Genomic DNA, 20,654 nt, shown 5'->3' on the forward strand with positions numbered 1-20,654 from the left:
GGAGAGGCATGGAGGAGGGAACTGGGGGAGAGTCCCACTGTGCTAGGAGGAGTCCTTGCACTGGCTTCTGCTAGCAGAATGGATGAATTGAATCTGGTCCCCAGAGAATAATAAAAGGACATACAGCAACATTCAGAAAAAAAATCCCCAAAGCCAAGTAAACACAGAACAAAGCTACAGATCACAGAGAAAACTGATTAGAAGATTCTGAAATGCTAACGTATAACAAAATGTTTCCTAGAATTAAATGCCTTATTTGCTTCCGTAGTGAGAAGGGAATACTTACCCCTAACTAGAAAGTGAATAACGTTATCACTTACCTAAATCCTAATACACGGATTTCTTTGAATCCTGCAAGTTTCTCAAATATCTTTTGCATCTATTAAACAGAGAGGGAAAAAGTTAATTATATGTTCATTCTTCTGTCAGGGGAACTAACAGATGTTAGCTAAATAAGCATTTACTCCCAGCAGAGCCTATTCTAGCATTTGTAAAACAGAACTTTGGAATTTAGAAAGACCATTGGGGAATTTGCTTTCGTTGCATGGTTAGTGGAGACCTTAATTAAGCATTTTAACTTGGACATACTGAGATACTGTTTAGATTAATGGACAAAGCCCTGCAACGTTGCAGCTTTTCTCACCTAGTGAGCCTGTATGCATTATTTGTATTGGTGTTTGCAATAAGGTTACAGAGGGTGTTGTTTAAGCCCAGGGCCTTGGTTTTCAGGGCCAGGATTCACTCCAGTTTACATGAAGCAATATGACAGTTTGACTTCCTCTCAGCATGTGCAGAACACCAAACTCGACTATCAGCCTCTTCAGTCATTTTATGGTTTTTGATGCATCCTTAAACACATAAAGTGAACGAGGTAGGAACATGTGTTTGCGTGTCAAGGTCCCCAAGCCACCCCCCAAATAACTCACAACGCACACTTAATTTTTGTTTAAGGTTTTTGGCATAATTTTGGCAACAACTTTATTTAAATACAAAACCGTGAGTGGTTGTTTAGGCATTGGTTAAAGACTATCTGTCCCCCTGCCTGACGTCCGGGCACCACCGAAAGCCAGTGCGGGAAAACAAGTCGGGGAGAAATGGAGCTGAGTCACAGGCCCTCAGCTCTCACCCGCATGCTCCCCAAGGCTTGCCGGCCCTAGTCCCATTCCAGGGATTGGACAAAAAGATGGCAAGCCCCAGGATTCCTTTAACGGAATTCCCTTTCCGCAGCAACCATGGAGGGGCAGGCACAGCCTATCCTAACCCCTCCTCCACCAATTTATAACCAATGCCTAACCACAACCTTACAAGTTGTGACGATTTGCTATGCAGTAGGCAAAAGCCAAATGGCCCAGCCAATCAGCCAGATGGACAAAATTCCTACCAGGCCCCTGCCCCAACGGCAGACGACCCCATGACAGGCATAGCAAGGTCAATGCAACAACCCCTTACTCTAGGGTGGGTGGGCGGGTGATCCGTTGCACACAGCAAAGAGAAAGCTCCAGGCTGCGTGCAGAGTATTTAAACATTTTACCCCTCCCACCAAAATTGCAACATAACTTTTACCCCAGCAACCCAGCGAACCAATCGTTGCCCCAGGCCATCTTTAGAGACCCTGCCTGGCAACAGAGGGGTGGCTCGGCAGACCCCACCGCAACATGTGCTCTCCATGAGGGAGAACACGCTTTGCAAACAAATGCATCACGGCGGCTCACTTTATCAGGGAGCCCACTTTAGGTAAAGCTGTTTAGAGTACACTTGGTAATAAATCTAAGTTGGTTACTACGTTGTGATATAAGCTGGGAAACCGTATGACCTAAGCTTTGAGAGCTAAGATCAAGGCATTTTGCTGCCAGAGGCAATGGGCAATAGGGTGCCCTCTCCCCATTTACTAGAATGACAATGAAATCTGATTTCACCACTGCAGGCAGAACACTGTTCACCACTGAAAGGCTAGCCAAGAGAAGCAAAAGGCTAGCCGGGGTGTGTGTGCAGGATACATGGCGCATGCTGTTCGGTCCTCCCAACACCCCTCCACTGACAAGAATCTGTTCCCCGGGTGGTTGTTTCACACCACCTAACAGTAGGCAGTGGGTGGGTGTGCCTTCCTGGCATTCATTTATAATACTTGTGTCCCACCTCCCCCTGCACTTGTGGCAGTTAAATCCCATAAAAGAATTTAACCACAGATTTGAAGCAAAACACTTCTTTAGTTCATGAATGACCAACTTCCTACATCCACAAATCATTATTAGAAAAGGCTTCCACTGTGTTACACAACAATCATTTCCTACACATGATAAATGACATAAGGCAGTTTATTTCCAGTGACTAAGTGATGGATATATATGGAGACACTATAAAGTGGGATGCAGGAGATAATGGCTGAACCTCATACATGGATGAAGCAGAGAAATAAAAGCCCACCCAAGTGAGCCAACCAATCTAAGGGCCTTCTCCTAAATCCACCGGCTTATAATGCAGCCTAATGATCCATCCTAGCCCACTTGCTCAGGAAGCGGCTATTGCTGTTGCTATCTAATTAGCCCTTGGATGATACTGTGCATAATACAAATGACAGAAAAATTATTAGGTACTTTGTTTCAGTAGATCAGGTTGTGTCAAAGCTGTGCTGACAGTAATGGGGAGGAGGGAACAATGACAGAGAATGGCTACGTTGCCATTCTGACATCACTCTTTTGTGGAAGATGCCCTCAGTGCCCTCCCTTATTGAGTCGGCCAGATTCCTTGCTACGCTCAACACAGCCCATTGTCTTCCGCTCTCCTTCTGGGCCAAATGCACACTACTGCAGCACAGAGGGCAAAGCATGCAGTGGGCGCTCTTCCATATTCTTGCCCTTGAAAGCTAGGTGAGGGCAAGTGACCAACATTAACATCAAAGAAGAGTAGGGCTGTGAGGACTGGCCATGAGTTCCCTGCTCCAATGTGGACCTCGGAAGGAGCTTGATGACTGCCTTTGCAATACTCCTTCCTTATTTATTTTATTCTATTTACCCCACATGTGACTGCATATTTGTGTTCCAGGTAAGTTGGCACTAGCTTCTTAGCTGGGTATCTTGAATGCCTGATCTTGAGGTACCCATTCAATACCTAAACTCTGTGGACTCTGTGGACCTTCCTCCTGGCTGAGAGAGGTCTCCTCCCTTTTGAACTTCTGGCACTTGGAGAAGACCTTTTTATTTCAGCAGGTATTTAAAGTACACTGGTACCTCCAGTTGCAGACGGGATCCATTCTGGAACTCTGGTTGGATCCCCAGGTTTCCGCAACTGGAGGGACCGCTTCTGTGCACACACGTGTGGTGGTAGAGCGCTTCTGCACATGTGCGTGTGGCAAAAACCCGGAAATAGACTTCTGGGTTTGCGGCTTACGTATCCCGAAGTTTACATAAGTGGAGGGATACATAAGTGGAGGTATGACTGTAAGCTTTTCTGATGTTGTGGTTAATTGTAACCTATTTTATCTAACTTATTTCTTTTGTATCTTTATTGACCTAGAGACTACAGTGTATATAAATTGTGGAAATAAAAAGAATAAATATATAAATAGTGCCTCTCTTTCCAAGCAAAACCAGTACTACAGCGGCAGCTCTTTACAAACATACTACAGGATTTTGAAAACACAAATCACAGAAGGCTTTTTGGGTATAAGTTAATAACTTTATGGCTATCCAAAAGAATCCTCCCATACTGAAGCAAGTAAAGTAAACATTTGCTTCATTTTCCCATGGGAAGCTTAGATTGATTATGGGCCATTATTATTATTATTATTATTATTATTATTATTATTATTATTATTATTATCTTGGTTGCCATTTCTTGGTTAATATTTTGTGTTAAACACTGTGGTACATATACTATATATGCCCAATCATCATCTTTTTTGTATTTATAGTCCACCATAAATAGACCTTCAGGATTACTGACCATCAGGAACACAGACTGATGATCAAATGGTAACTTACCAGAGGTGCTTATAACTACTTGAAATGCTGGCTGTCTTTGAGCTGGATTGGATGAAACCACTCCCCTGACCTGGTCCATCACATGGAGGACAGCAAGTGCACTCCCCATTGACCTGGCACACCTGCCTCTCCTTCAATTACCCCACACATCCCAATACTGCCTAAGTGTATGCAATCCAAAAATGAAGGTCAAAAAACACTCGGTCAACCTCCTGGAAAAATACAATACCCAACTGTGCAATTTTGACTTAAGAACAGTGGTTGTACTTAGATGTTCTGTCCATGCATGGCCATTCCTCTCCTTCTCATGATGGGCTGGATCAGGGGAAAGGGAGCAGCCTATCTGCCAAGTGGCCAGGAGAACCACTGTTTTGTTCAACAGTCAAAAGAGGTACCCCCTTATTCTTGGAATATGTGCTGCAATGGCAATGCAGCGAACATGTCAGTTAATTTTTCCCTCTTTGTCAGGGAAGTGGTGGCAGGGTAGCTACAGACCTTGCCATGAATAATGAGATCTGTCGCTATCCATTTTGCATCAAAAGCTAGAGAACTGAGAGCATTGTATTTGGTTAGCATCGCCCACTGCATTCTTAGATTTTCTTTCTGGAGGAGGCCAATGAGTCTAGGCATGAAAGACAGAGCTGTGAACAATTTCATTGATGAATACTTCATCTCGAGAACAAAGCTGCAGGCCCTTCAAAGCAGTCAGTGGCAATTTCAGTCAATACATATACATTTGGACTGAAATTATAGATTGATAGATACATGCAAACACACTTTCACCGTTATTATTCATACATCTCTCTCAAAACTTGTTTAAAAGCTGTTGGCCTGTCAGTTTATTAGTTCTCAGATCTCAGTAGGGTGTTTTACAATGTGGAAAGTTTACCCACAACTTTGCATAAAAAATTGTGTTACATTCTAGGAAGAGGTTTTTTGAAGTTTTTTTCAACGCACTTTGAATAAGCACTGCATTTGCAAAGGATTTAAGAATTCAAAAGGCAAAGTGAATATCCCAAAGCAGCATTCCCGCAACACCTCCCTCTTCACTTGCCATACTGACTTTTGCTTAACTTTCAACTAAGCAACCTTCAGATCATTAATTGCTGGCTATTAAATAGCTAATGAAGCATGCAATTAGCCTTAGTAATGATATAAACATGCCATCTCTCCTTTAACTCAGAGGAAATGGGATAATGCCCAAATGAATAGAGGAGAATGTGTGATTTTGGGTCCCCTGGCAGCTTCCCTTGAAAAGTAGTTCAGACAACAGTGGCTAATTTCATTCAACATTCGTATTTAGATTGCTCATTAGGTTTATTGTTGAAATGAAATCGCTACAAAGTACTGTCCATTAATTCCTGATGAGGCTCAAATGACTTTTCCTAATGGTGTGTAGTACGACTAATGCTCTCTGCTGACTGGGTAACTCTATAGTCTGTCTTATGCTGCTGAGGGGATGCTGGCAACGGGGGAACAGATGCTTAAACCACCTGAGGAGAAGGAGTGCAGCACAGTAGTATAGGCCTCTCATAGGCCTGTACCATCTTGGAACATGCCCAGAGGATTTGAGCTAGAAGCGTCTTCCTGTTAAGTTTGTTTGTTTCCTTTTTTTTTTACAAGCACACATGGTTCTATTATTTTGTCTATTTATTTAAAATATTAAATAATGGTGCTGGAGGAGACTCTTGAGAGTCCCATGGACTACAAGAAGATCAAACCTATCCATTCTGAAGGAAATCAGTCCTGAGTGCTCACTGGAAGGACAGATCCTGAAGCTGAGGCTCCAATACTTTGGTCACATCATGGGAAGAGAAGACTCCCTGGAAAAGACCCTGATGTTGGGAAAGATGGAGGGCACAAGGAGAAGGGGACAACAGAGGATGAGATGGTTGGACAGTGTTCTCGAAGCTACCAACATGAGTTTGACCAAACTGCAGGAGGCAGTGAAAGACAGGAGTGCCTGGTGTGCTCTGGTCCAGGGGGTCACTAAGAGTCAGTCATGACTAAACGACTAAACAACAACATTTAAAATATTCATATGCCACCTTTCTTTATCAAATCTCAGGGCAGTTTACAGAAAATATTAAAACAGTAGTAAATTAAACACAGCAATCCACATCAGAAAAAAATAGAAAACACATCACTGAAGGCTACATCTGCAAGGGGGACTGTGAGTGTGCCAGGACACTATCTTGCCTCAGTAACGAACTGGATGAGAGCCACAAACTGAAGCTCAATCCAGATAAGACCGAGGCACCAAGTGGTTTCCTAGACTTGATGGATGAGAGGTGGCCTGTTCTTGATGAGGCTACACTTTCTCTGAAGGAGAAGGCGCATAGTTTTAGGGTACTTCTAGATCAATTGCTGTCACTTGAGGCTCAGGAGGCCTTGGTGTCACAGAGTGCCTTCCATCAGCTTCTGCTGGTGACCCAGCTGCACCCCATCTGGAAAGGGATAGCCAACTCCTGTCATCTATGTTTTGGTAACCTCTAGGTTAGATTACTGCAATGCATTATATGTGGGGCTGCCTCTGAAGACAGTTCATAAATTTCAGGAGGTGTAGAATTCAGCAGCCGAGTTGCTCACCGGGACAAGACTGCACTGGCTGCCAATTAGTTTCTGGGCCCAATTCAAGATGGCTCAGCATTGCCATACCTCAAGGACCACATCTCCTGCAGCTAATCCAGACCCTGTGATCATCATAAGACCCTTCTTCGTGTGCCCCCTTCACAAGAGGTCCAGAGGGTGGCAACATGAGAGCCGGCCTTTTCTGCAATGGTTCCCTGTGGAATGCTCTCCCCATGGAGACTGGTCTGGCGCCTTTATTGCATACCTTTAGGTGCCAGGTGAAAACATTCCATCTCTCCCAGGCCTTTGGCAAATTAAATATTTTATGGCCTTTTAAACTGGGAGGGTATTGTTTTGTTTGTAACTATGTTAATTATTTTTGTGTTTTTATATGGCAAACCATCTTTGATCCTCAGATGAAGGTTGGTGTGTGTGTGTGTGTGTGTGTGTGTGTGTGTGATCAGCAAATGCTTGGTGAAATAAATGTCTTTAGCAGATGTCAAAATACAGGTAAGGTCAATACCTGTCATATTTAGGGAGAAGGAATTCCAAAGGCTGGGCTCCACAATGGAAAACACTACATCATGTTCACACAGCATAATCTAAATGGCTAAACAGGCTTTTAGAGGTCTCCTGCCAAACCAAATTTCCCCAAAATGCATGAACAGGCATCAGCTAAGGGATAATGAAGAACCACCCCATGAGAATTGATCCTTTTCACAATGTGGGTCAGCTCAACCCCCTTCTCCCCTGGTGAGTTTTAAGCAGCAGCTTGACACAATCACTTTTGTGATCTCCCTGATACATCTAAAGATGAAGTAAATGTGTGTGTCAACATGGGGTTCTCCAGGGCCACATCATTTCTACCCCACAAGATGATCACCACCTCACTGTTCCTCCTGCTACCATATCTATAAACAGCAACAGAGAATGTACAGTTCATATAATTTGCGCACACCTAAGTATTCAACCCTGAACACAACCAACCAATCACATATTGTGGGGCCTGTCAGGTACTTGACCACCTCCCCCTTCAACCCTGCAGTCTCCGGTAGGCAACCAAAACAGGAAGTCTGAATCTTTAGGCAACCATGGATGCATAGGAGCCAACTTCTAGGGGCTATGGGACCTTCAGCCCTCATTAGAAAGTATTTGAGGGGGCTGCCCCCCCAAAGTTGATGGGCATTCCCATTCAAATGGTGTGTGTGGATCATTTGATCAATTATGCGGGGCAGGGCTTACCTGGGCCCCCACAATATTTTATTCAAGTTGGCACCCCTGCATGGATGGCTGTTGGCTTAATGGCTCACAAATTGTGCAGGGTACCTTTGCAGTGTTGGACGTAAGAGTTAGGAGCAAGCGGTGTTCTCTATTTTGAATGACTGAATTTTTAAACTAACTGAGGTTCCAACTGATATAAAGAGCAATTACCATAAGGCCAGAATGTCGTCACTGTTACTACTTCCTGACAGCTAGCGTGGTCCAGGGTAGTAGAGCGTCAACTGGTTTCTGTGAAATGTGGGTTCAGGTTCTGGTGCTGGGTTATCAGGCAAACTGGTTCTTGGACACAGTGCCTATGTACTTTAAACCTTGCTAAAACCAAGGACTGGTGTTTTTAATTAGTTTGTATGGCAGAAAGCTCTTTACTTAGCTTGGCATCTCGATATTGATTTGACACTGGCATGCACATGTACAAAACTGTGGACTGAACAGTTGGCATGGACTGATGCATCTTCCCCACTGAAACATGGGACTGCTTATCATTTGCTGAAAGAACAAGACCTTCCCGTATCAAATCAATGAAGTTTAAAAGTGCTTAACTTGCCTATATTGAGCTCTTCATTATTTCCTTGCAAATCTGAACTACTTGGGAAACACAAACCTAAGCAACTTCCCACAGATTTCAGTCTAAATAATTTCACTACTCTATATCAACACACAGCAAAGCAGACAACAGACACATTTCTTATTTATCACTGTCTATAATGTCCCACTAAATAAACCCAAACCAAACCAACCCTCTAATCAAACAAGCGTAAGTTGTATTGTCATTGAATAACTGAGCGCTCTTACTTGAAGCTGAAATTTTTCAGCTAGTTTCTGGTACTGAGGAGATGTAGGATCACTCAGTTCTGGAGTATACTCCTGGTCAGTGAGGGTCACACTGAACTCCACCATCTGCTCCACAGGACGTTCGGGGACTATGTTCGGGACCTCTGGCTTTGGCTCCTGAGAAAAACAGGAGAGGAAATGAGTTGCCATCCTACCTGGGCAATACCCAATATCCTGTATACTGAAAGTGAACTCATTCTTTGACTGCCAATCTTATGCGATCAAAACTGCACCATCCACACACAAGACAGAGGTATTAACCTGTGAGGTTAGCAGAAGCATGCACATGCACACACAAACTTTGGGAAAGGAGACAAAGTAAAAGGAGAAAAAAGTTGAAGGTTCTGGGGAGAAGAAGAAGAAGAAGAAGAAAACAAAAAACTAGAGAAGGGGAATGGAATACTGGCTGGCTTGTGCTTCAAGCCAGCACTCCACACTACAACACCTTGTCGCAGAACTCACTAATATTATTTAGTTCTATATTTTAAATAAATTTTGTGTGATATTTCTTAAAGATGCATGCACATATCATTTAAAAATAACTGGGCACAGAATCTACACCAACTGATTTTGTATTAAAAGGCTGAATACAGCACTAATCTCTAAAATCATGAATATTTATGTGTATATGAATATGCATACTAGTTACAACTTCCTAGAAAACTGTCAGCATGCAAATGTCTATATTTTCCCATGTTCTGAAATCCCTGTAGAAGCAACATCTCCCAGTCGTAGATTGATACAATCAGTAACAGCATCACAACAAGGAGATGTACCAGTCACTGCTATTTTCAGCTGAGACTTTTCCAAGAATAAGTCAAGTGGGGTGCCCTTAGTGGTTCTGATGCCAGCCACCAGTTTGCTTGGGTCTTCCCTTGGGTTGGTGGGTAGGGCTACTGTGATGATTTGACAGGATGTAAAAAATATGTAAGTTTAAATAACATCTATCCCAATACTTCATTCCCTCACTGCCCAGCTATGCTGCAAAAACTGAGAGATGCATCCCATGATAACTTGTAATGGCACAGAGGATGCTCTGGTGAGTCTGAAGACTACAGCCGAAGATTTGTAGCATCCTCTATGACAACGAAAGGGCTATTGGGGAGCACATCGCAAAATGCACACAGCTTTGCTAATGACCCTAAACATACAGGTTTCTAGAATGCTTGCATGAATGGCATGGGCAAGTTGGAATGGTCCTGACTGCAACATACAATGGACCAAGGTATGCCCAGCTCATGGCTTTGTGGTTACTTTGTGTATACCAGCCAGTATTTCAAAGTATTCCTTACATGAATTCCTGGCGGGCTTTTCCCTCGACCAATGTTTCCTCAATGCCTTTTCCCTCATTCCCAGAAGCTAGAAAAGAAAACTTTGATTTGTTTTCCCACCCCTTTCATAGCAAAGCATAGGCTCCTGTTTATGTAATGGGAATGGATTATGCAATAAGGACAAAAAGCCTTGATTAACACTGGTGGGTGAAACCTTTGCTTTAAAGCCATTTCAAATGACCATTATTTTCCACAAGCATGGGCAGGAAGCATCATTCACAATTAGCTCACAGGAGAGACGCTAATACAACATTTACATCATAACTGAAGTGAATATAGAGAAAACCTAATGGCTTTCTCTAATGGCACACAAGTCACTGAGTCAGAAAACCAAGAGCAATTGGCTAGCGATATGGAATGTTAATGTGCCCTCACCTTCACAGGAACTTTGGTGTCGTCAACAACGGGGCCTGTAGGGGCTGCTGTGTGCAGTAAAGGTAGAGAGGGGGTTAAAAACAGGTGTGGGAGCTCTTTCTTTGCCCAAGAAGCAAATAATGTGAATTAGCAAAATAACAGAACCAATTTGAACCTAAGAAATGAATTAAAATATACATTTACCTCTTGTGATGTATATAATTCAAGAGAAACAAATGCACAGATTGGGGTGACAATGTTATGCACACTAATTTAAGAGTAAGACTCACTGAATTCACCATGAGTTAGAACTTCACTTTAAAGGCCAAACAACATGTGCCACCATTCAGGCAATTAACAATTACGTAAAGAATGTTTTGAAGTAAATAGTAGGCATAAGGGCCCCAATTCAGATCAGGAGCTTGACTGGGGTGGGACTGTAGGGGCTTTAAGCCTCTGTTCCTCTGCTGTAGCCCCAATCCAGATTTGGAGCCCTGTACCTACTATTTGCACTAGAAGAAAGACTTTTGGTGCAAGTGGAAGGTTTTATTTCAATGCAAATAGCAGGTACAGAGGGAGGGGCCCAACACAGACTAGAACCATAGCAGGGGCAAAGGTTTTGAACCTCCTACATCACTGCTAGGATCACACACCAAAATGGCCCCTTCAATGCTGCCATTTAGTTTTTGAAAGCCATTCATGCAGTTGCATGAACAATAGCATTACCTTCAACAACATACCATCAAACCCCATCCAGATGAAATTCTGTGTTGCCAATTTCCTGCCTGATTATTTCTTTTAGCAAACTGCAGCAGCTTTTCTGAGAAGTATTTTACAGCAGAAACAAGATGAATAGTGCACAGTTAAACGCTCTGGTTTAAGCACTGAAAGTTCAGTTTGTAGCTACGGGAAAGATATGAGACTTATAATCCAAACATATGCCATTAGCATATTTCACTTGCGACACCCATTATATTTCAGAGTTCTGAACAACAAGTAACAATAATACTCAGGGTTAATGGATAGAAGCATATGGCATCTTTTAATTTACCTGTAGCAACAGAAGGTTCTTCAATTTTTTTGCCACTAGTTTTCTCTGTAGAAATTTCCTCTTTTCTATCAAAAAGAAATAAGGAACACTGTAAATTATGCAGCGAGGATGAAAGGAACAGGAATTCTTTCCTCTTTGACATACAGATTAAGGCCTTGATTCAACTAGGTATTCTCTAAAGTTCTATTGGTCTCAATAGGATAATGAATCTTCTATTTCATTCCTCTTTGCACTTACATCAATGGAACTTAAAACTGCTTATGTTGGCTGGGCAGGTGCCTTAGTTTTATAGACGCAGCCCAAATAATGGAATAAATGCTTCTAAATACCCCCCCCAATAATTAAAACATTTCTGTCAATAGTAACAACAACAACACTATCCATGAATGAATCTGTCTGTTTCTGGTCTCTGTCCATTTTGCAAGTTGTTTATTCATAATTCAATGCTATCCTCTTTTTTAAAAAAAATAAATCTATACAAAAATTTATATTTATATATTTGTTTTTTCACAAATGATTTAAATACATTTTCTATCTCAAAGTAAAATTTTCTAAACACACTGGGTGAGATTCAACTAATGAGTCCTATCAGTGGAAGTCCTACACAAAGGACTTGCACAACTTGCTTTCCCCCCATCTCTACCCCCCACCCTCCCAAAATTGGCTCAAGGTGGGGATGGGGGAAATCCCCAGAACAGGTGATTGTTCCATCCGGCAATGTGATATCAAGTTCCTTCCATTTTATCCTAGAATATATATTTAAAATGTGTATGTCCTTAAAACCAAGAGCTACAGTGCAAAATTCAGAGAAGTGTGAAATCCAAAGCCCTGTAGAACGCCCTCCCATCAGATGTCAAGGAAATAAACAACTATTTGACTTTTAGAAAACTTCTGAAGGCAGCCATGTTTAGGAAAGTTTTTAATGTTTGATGTTATCATGTTTTTAATGTTACATGGACTTGCTTAAAGCTGGGGATGAGAATTAAGGGGTTATACCAAAATCCTTAAGAAACCAGTGGGTTCTGAGGAGGGATTTGAAATAAAAAGGTGGTTCTGCTCTCATAGTCAGAAAAGGAGCTCAGACACAGGGGGCAGTGAGGGATAACAACCAGCTCCATCATTGCCAGCTGTGCCTGCTTCTAAGAGAGCAAAAAGCTGAGGCTAATAGAGTTGGAGGAGCGAAGGTCATAAAAGGGTATAACAGAAAACAAGCAGAGAAAGGTAAGGTGAGGCAATGATGTGAAGGCCTCAGAAGGGAAAACCAATTCATATACAAGTGCACCAAATGTAGCCTCACTTCAGTTTAAACTTGTAATGAACTCTTGTCAGGGTTATTTTTTAGGCAATGTAAAAGACTGCTTCTGTTTCTTTCTACAGTGATGCTTGAACTGGTCCTATAACTCAATTTTTCTCTATTCACGCTGTTCCTTTAATTTTTGCCCTCTACAAAACTGATCCAATTTCAAAAGAGTAGTAGTGGAAGCAATAGTAAATAAAATGAATAAGTGCCACAACAAACAACCACAGGGGTCATTTTCACAGAGGTAAAATATTTCCTTTCCTTTCTGATGAATTGTTCCAATATTCTGCATGATGCAGCACCTCATGTGGCTACAACACAACAGATGAAAGTCAGGAAATCTATATGTTCTCCTTCTTTGAGGGTCTTGTCTTACATTGTGACAAGCTAAACGTTCTTCTAATTTAGGGTGTCGACCCTTTCTAAAACATCCATTTGCCAAATTCTCTCAATCCTCTACCTTTGCAACCTGGTAACTTTCAACTAGAGGTGCCATGCAGAGGCTTATTTTGGGACATTATGCATCCAAAACATGTCCTCTTATTACTATGGCATTGCCAGAGGAGGAATGATTGAAGTGAGGGGGAGGGGAGGACTGCAAGGAGAAAAGAGTTTGGCAATCAGAAAGAATGAACAAATGAAGAGGACTCCATGTTCTTCTCTCTCTCACAGATTATAAGTGGCCAGATCAAGAACACACTTGTATCTAAAGTAACATCTTTCCAAACAAAAGGTCTTCTCAAAATTCTTTCTGCTTGATCTGATGGCTGCTAAAGCTCAGATTAAAGCCACAGGAATGCTTTCTTGTACATTTAACAGCTCACACAAGTGGTCTAGTCATGAGAACCAATGAAAAGGAAACTTATATATCAACTTTCACACTCTGCTGAAAGTGGAATTTGTGAGGTTTCCTAGCCAGACTTTACTCCAATCATATGAGCTCACAAGAACTGTTTAAAAAGGGTTTGGACTGGACATCTTGAATTTGGAAATGTTGATAAAAACCAGATTACAGAATGGTATATGTAACAGGGCACATTATTGAAAAATTCATGGAATTTTAAACAAACAAATATACAGTCAGAAGTAAATAACTTTTTATGACTTCAATCTTGACATTATCCATCTCAGTTCTCCTGTGAATATTGCATTATGTCTATTTAGAAATTGTTTTGGAGATTGAAAGATCTTCAGCCTACAATAGCTAATGCCCAAATCTTCCTGGATAGGATTGTGGATCAAATTATTTATGAACAGAGTGTGATTCTGAATCACTCACCCTTTAGAGGCAGTCACTCATGGACACACCAGACTCAGAGGATTTTTTACACTCTCCTTAACTGTAGCAGGTGTAATAAATGTATGTCATGCACATAAGCTACATAACATTCAAAATGCTTACATACCTTTTACATTTTTGTTTACAGAAGGCAGGAACATCAACTGAAGAGAACTCTTACTTTGGTTTACTTACCTATCCTGGAAGGTTCTGTGTTTTACTCGCTGGAAAAAGATTTAAAAAGAGAAAAACAGATTACTTGCAAGTTTCTTCTTTCATTATTCCATGATTCAGTCTAATGCCATTTCTTTTCCACCGTGGACCCTTTAAATCTTTTTTTGATGTGCCTTGGTCTTTTAAAAGAGACATTCTTCTGTGTGAGAAAACAGTCTTTAGGTCTTACCCGTTGAATTATCTCCAGATGCTCCTGAGAATTACTGAAATTTTTCCCAATGTCAAATATGCAGAAAGTGTCTCGTTGACAGGCGGTGACCCAATTCTGGTATTCTGATGCATCTGGAATCCGATCCAGAAAGATCCGGAAGGCTTCCCATACAGCTTCTTGGCAGACTGAGAAAACAGAATAAGAATGCCTGCACTTTACTGGGCAAAAACTTTAATCTTAATTTAGTAACAGCACCCGTATAGAGACTTAAAGGTGTTTGATCCCTTACTAATGCTTCAGTCTGTCTCACACATGCAGCTAAATGTTGGGTTACATGGAACTCTGCTCCACAAATACCCAAATTGCCCAAGCTCTGAAGCTCATTCAATCACTTACTAGTTCTAACTTTTTTGAGAAGCAAAAGGACCACTGGCGGCCTCTCTCTTTAGAATTGTCTAGCAACTTCAAAGCTAGGCGAAACCACCCCCCTACACCCATTCTTTTCCTTTTGGGAAGAAATGTGCAGTATGCTCATCAGTATGTTTAGTCAGAACTAGTCCTCATACGTTTATTTCATTGTTCATTTTTTTTACACATTTGTTCAAAGCAGCTTACAATATAAGAACGTCACACAATACCAAAAAATACCCACTAAAAATGGACACACACACACAACATTCATATATCAAAAGACAGTAATAGAGGATCAGAAATAAAACCACAAAGCCAATAAAATAACCAAATGTCTTCCAAAACAGTCATGTTTTTGACAGACGTGCATAGAAAGATTAGCCTGATAAATATGCATTGGGAGGGCATTTCACTTAAGTGGGAGTTACTCAAAAGTATTTATTTGTTCAATAAAGCTTACAGTAATGCCACTTATACCAAACGATAGACTTTGTTTCCCAAGTGATATGCCTTTTTGCGACTGTAATTCTACATGGTTATAGTTCTATTCAGGCATCTCCCCAAAATGATTTTTTAAAAAATGTTTCAGAAAATCATGAGGTCTCAGCTGAAGTGAAGACACAGAGAAAGGACAGCAGCTTGCTCAGCAGTAATTAGGAGGTGAACATGTTAACTCAGAGTCATGAAGCACTAATTTCTTCAGATCAATCAATAGTGAAAATCATGGGTATGGGGTTGTTATTGAACTGTTGGCTCCTTTAGCTGGGGTGATGATCAAGCGGCTGGTTGGAAGAACCAGGCCTATGGCAGGAAAATTGCATTAAGTATGATGGTAGTAAATAAAATAGCAGGCTCCAAAGAGTGGCTTTTAAAAGTTACATTGACAGGTGGAAATACCCTGGCAAGTACAATAATGAGAAATGCCTTTCCTCTTGATTTTCTACCTCAATCAAACAAGCTTCTGCTGCAATAAAATATGTCAACTCTAACTCCCTGTGAGAAATGTTTTATACCCCTACTACTTTAAGGCTCTGTATACACTAGACATATTTAGTGCACATTTGAAGCACATTAACTACCTCAGAATTTGGGGCACTGTAGTTTGTTAAGGGTTGCTGGAAACTAACTCTGTGAGCAGTAAACTATTCGGCCCAGAACTCTTTGAGGGAAAGAAAGTGCTTTGAAGGGCAAGTCCAAGTTGCACATGTATTGGCATCTGAATAATCAGTGATTTGGATAGATGAAACTGCTGTTTGCAAAAAGCTGCACTGATTGAGGTGGGGCGAATTGGTGACAACAAATCATATAAACAAGAGATTCGAGCTATGGGCCAAGTAATAGCTTTTTAGATATTTGGTGGCAATACTACAGAACCATCATTTGAGTACATATACCCATTCAGTTTTTATATCCTGTTCTAGACCTTGCAAAACTATTCCCCACCCCAGGATTTCACAGTGCTTTATACCTGTACCCTATAAAATCTAAAGCTAGCCACCAGAACTAGTTCCTAGTGCTGCTGCAATAACGAAAGGTGACTATGGCTGGTTCCTATTGGAAGTAAAGTATTTTCCTCACATTCATGCCCAGATAATTCCTGAAATGGTTTTCAAAGGGTTTTAAAACCCACACTTTACTGAAAGCATAGTTATTTATCAGCTGATCCTCATGGCTCCTACTGCAGCCTTTTACAGTGTAGGGCTACCAATATGATACAAAAATGCTATTGAAATGGTGTATTTCTGAAAAAAAGTGTTTTTCTCTGGGCATGCCCTCTCATTCATTACATTTGAACAGTAACCAAGCTACTGAAGCGGGATCAGAATCCTGTGGTAAAAGGGAAAAACTCTCCTATTGTTCCACAGAAAGAATTGCCTAGGCACAGATGGAAATAATCTAGCCATAGATAATGCCAATTCTAGTGTACATTTTATCCCCCCCCCCCGAATCTATTGACTCATAAATGTTATACTGTCCAAAGTATAATTATGTGGTCCTATGCATCTATATTCCTGCTTCATTTGTTGTCGTTTCAAATGACCCTCCAGGAAAAAGAAAAGAAAACCTGCTTTGATGTATAGTCCCCATGGAAACAACTCTCCTCTTTTGTACATTGGCTCTAATTTGTTAAAAGTTAAAGTGCTCCCTCTCGATGCTGAATAACTAACCGAACCGCATGCCAAAACTGTAGCTACTGGTGGAAAATAACAGCCATTGCAGCTGTGGAACAACTGCTGGCTTCTGTATCATTTGGGGAAATAAAAGCAAGCATGTGCAAACGCACAAAACTAATAAGGCTGGGATGACGCTTCAGAACAAACACACAGTAGGGTAAAATCTCATGGCTGCAAGGAAGAGTTCCAAGAGTCCCCTCTGCTCAGCCTCTGTCAGCAGCCTAGTGCAATTAATACAACAAGCTCCAAAAAGGAGGACTAACGTGCACACAAATATTTAACAACCTGCTGTTCATAAATGAATGTGTGCATGTCAGACTACACAAGCCCATTAATTAATTCCTAACAAAGAAAAGCAACAAGGTTTTGTTTTTTTGCCATATCGTACAAACCAGCTTGAATAGCTTTAAAAGGGAGCTGGGCACTACACAGATGAAATGTATGTTGTCTGAGGGGAGTTTTTGAGAGGAAAAAACAAGCCAAAAACAAATTTCAATTGGTTCTCCCCCCTTTTTTTGATGGGAAGGGAAATATATCAATGGTGGCCTTGATCCAATGCTTTTAGCACAATATCCTGTCCTCAAACAATGGATGGAGGGTATAGATACAAAGGAAGATGGCAGTAGTGGCTGGTATACATTGGAACTGGTGGGGCAGAAAGGAGGGAGCCAACAGCAGGTGGTGCTAGAGCCAATGACTGGCAGAGCCAACTAATTCTACTTCTAATGCCTCCATCCTTCCTGCTGAGCTCTACAAAAGCAACATGGAAACTAAGGAAGAGGAGGAAACTGGCAGCCAGGGCCTTTCCCCAGAACAGGGCTTTTCAACCAGTGTGCCATGGCACCCTGTGAGGCCTTGAATGATGGTCAGGAGTGCCGTGGGCAACACTGGCCTCTGTCCCTTTTTCCTTCTCTCCCTTCTCTGATGCCCTCTCACATTTCTACCTACCAAAAGCTTGCACAGCTGTTTGTTGCAGCAGCCCAGGCTACAAGCTTCCGAGGTGCATGGTGCCTCTGGGGCTGGCCAGGGGGTGCTTGGGGCCAGGAAAAACCCAGATGTATGGCAATATGGTGGAAAAAGTAGCAGAAACAGCTAAAAGCCTAAAAGCCTAAAATCACTATTTTCGGGGCTCAACAACTTTGTAGGTGTCAGGAATTTTACTTTTTGAACCCTAATATAACAGGTGCCTGTGGGAGTTCTTTCCATATTCACCTGGATATGAAATGCATAGTTTCTAGATGCAATGAAACTCATGACATAAAAACCTCCATACCTTAAAGACAGTCCTGAAAAAGAAAGCTCAATCCCATACGCATGAAGAGAACTGCAGTCTAAAATCAAGAATTGCTATGCAATTTAATTTTGCTAATGTTTTTGAAAATCCATTTGTAGAATATATAGGCAAGGACTGCATAGAGAGAGAAAATGCAAGGAAGAATGAATGCAAGAAAGAATGAACGAAAGAACGAAAAAAAGATTCCGTAAGCTTTTATCGCAAACCTCATAAAGACAGATATTCTCACACTTCATAATTGGGAAGAACAACTGCTGTTCTTTAATCATATGGTGGTGAATTACCACACATAGAAGCATTATTGTGCATCTTATATAATCAACATGAAGTGCTGTCATAGGTGTTGCTGCCCTGCATGGTGAAGGCCTAGGTTGGCATCATAATTTGATGCTCAACTCAGGTATGGGACTGATTACAGAAATAAGCTCACGCAGCTGCAATCTGTATCTTACTATTCAATAGTTAGGAAAAGTAGTATAATACATAATTTAGGCAAATAAACCCAAAAATTTACAGTAGACTACCATCGCTGAATACTAGGAGACAGACTAGTTTACATACTAAATAATCAATGCACCTTTATTATTATCACCATTATTAGTATTTGGGTATCTAAATTGGTAGCAAAAGTCGGTATGCTGGATTTGATTTTATGTATCTGCTGTTGTTGTATGTGTGCCTGTATATGATTGCTTTTTTATATATGCAATTGCTTTAACCGTTTTAAGATATATAACTTTGATCATATTGTGAATCACTTTGGAAGGTATCATGGGAAGCAATTCATAAATAAAGTATTCTCCTGAGGGGAGGGGAGGGAAGAAAGAAACTTGAGGAACTGTCACCATTGATATCCCTCTGTGGCCTCTCCTCCTGCCCAACTGCCACCATGGGGGGGGGGCTGGGGGCTCTGAAGGACCACCTTGCTCAGTGGGGAGGGGAGAAGCAGCAGCTTCTTCCAAACAGACAAATTGCCTTATCCATTCTGTTGCAACTGTTTCTTAAAAAGCAATGCTGACTGTTGTAGTAATCTTATGTAAACTGCTTTGTGAGGTCTGCCTGAAAAGTGGTAAATACTGTGAATAAATAACCCATTGATGAGCCATCAACTAATCCAACTGCCTAACAAAAGAAGCCTTTGCCACCGGAAGCTTTAATACTACAGTAAATTATAAATAACGGAACAGGTAAGAAATATTACAAAAGTATGTGCACAAAATAAGAACTATGTCCCCCTCCCCACTGCTTTCTGTTTAAAGTGATATGATAGATGTGACTATATTCCTTCTTTTGAAATGATCCCTTTGAATGGGCTCATTCCTTGGAGGATGAATAAATAACCTTTGCGTTGATAATACTTCCTTCAGTGGGTCAGGGGCTCCTGGCAGTGGGTGATTAAATCAGAACATAGCTGGGTTTGTGATGAGTGTGCAAGACCGCATGGTGACTTGCCTGCCTGGTGCAAAATGGCAGATCACAACTCATAAGTCATCTAGATAGCCTGTACAGCTCAGGAGGAGATCGTGATCATGGTACGTATTGGTATCAATGACATGAGGGAAAGTAGTTGTGTGATCTTGGCAGCAAAGTTTAGGTTGCTAGGTAGAAAGCAGAACCTTCCAAAGTAATTTCTCTAAAATGCAACCTCTTCCACATGTGAGGCCATCTACAGCTGATGAGCCTCAATGTGTGCATGAGATGGATGTTTTAGATTTATTAGGCCCCGGAGAATATTTTAGGCCAAGCCAGACCTCTAGAAAGGCTCCACATGAACCAGAGTGCAACCAGAATGCTTGCGCTTAAATTTAAAAGGTGGCTGAGCAACTTTTAAACTGATCCCTAGGAAAAAGCCAACTGGAGGGGAGGGCCGTGCAGTTACAGATGAATCATCCCTAAGGGATGAGGGTGAAAATGTTTTTGATTAGAGTAACTAGGCAATGAAAGTGCAGAGGGGCATGACAGGCATTCACAAAGGCCAAAGCGCCATAGAGGAAACACACATGCCAGAGAAATTTGGAGAGAGGCACCATGTACGTGTGTTTATATGCTAGAAACTTCTGAGCCAAGATGGGTGAACCAATGAAGTGCTTGATTTTAAAGGAGAGCATCAATATAATGGGCAAAACAGAAACATGGTGAAGTGGAGAGAAAGCCAGTGGGACAAGGCTATCTCTGGATACAAATACAAACCAAAAGGGCATATTAGGAGTCACAACATTCTTTACTATAGTGTCGAATGAACTAGAAATCCAAAAAGGACTTCTCCACAGAATCACTTAGGTGGCAATACAAGGCCCTAAGAGTAACTTAGTACTAGGAAGGTACCATCATCCCCTGTTGAAAACATCCAGAGTGATTTTGAGATATAAAGTGAAATAAAGGAGGAAGCCGTAGGAAGAAACATTGTAATAA

The 20,654-nt window shown here is 41.4% G+C and overlaps 1 protein-coding gene across 5 annotated transcripts in view; it reads right to left on the reverse strand.

Moving 5' to 3' along the window:
- The window catches only part of IMPG1 (interphotoreceptor matrix proteoglycan 1), a 71,653-nt gene that overhangs the window by 33,929 nt on the left and 17,070 nt on the right, over positions 1-20,654 (reverse strand). For all 5 annotated transcript variants that reach the window (XM_053381316.1, XM_053381315.1, XM_053381319.1 and 2 more), the window contains exons 3-8: positions 14,382-14,548; positions 14,174-14,202; positions 11,400-11,464; positions 10,370-10,416; positions 8,625-8,780; positions 321-379 (exon numbers count right to left, since the gene is read on the reverse strand). In XM_053381316.1, coding sequence (XP_053237291.1) covers positions 321-379; positions 8,625-8,780; positions 10,370-10,416; positions 11,400-11,464; positions 14,174-14,202; positions 14,382-14,548 — 523 coding nt within the window. The remainder of the gene's footprint in view (positions 1-320; positions 380-8,624; positions 8,781-10,369; positions 10,417-11,399; positions 11,465-14,173; positions 14,203-14,381; positions 14,549-20,654) is intronic.

Source organism: Podarcis raffonei, chromosome 3 (assembly GCF_027172205.1).
Source record: "Podarcis raffonei isolate rPodRaf1 chromosome 3, rPodRaf1.pri, whole genome shotgun sequence".
Taxonomy (NCBI): domain Eukaryota; kingdom Metazoa; phylum Chordata; class Lepidosauria; order Squamata; family Lacertidae; genus Podarcis; species Podarcis raffonei.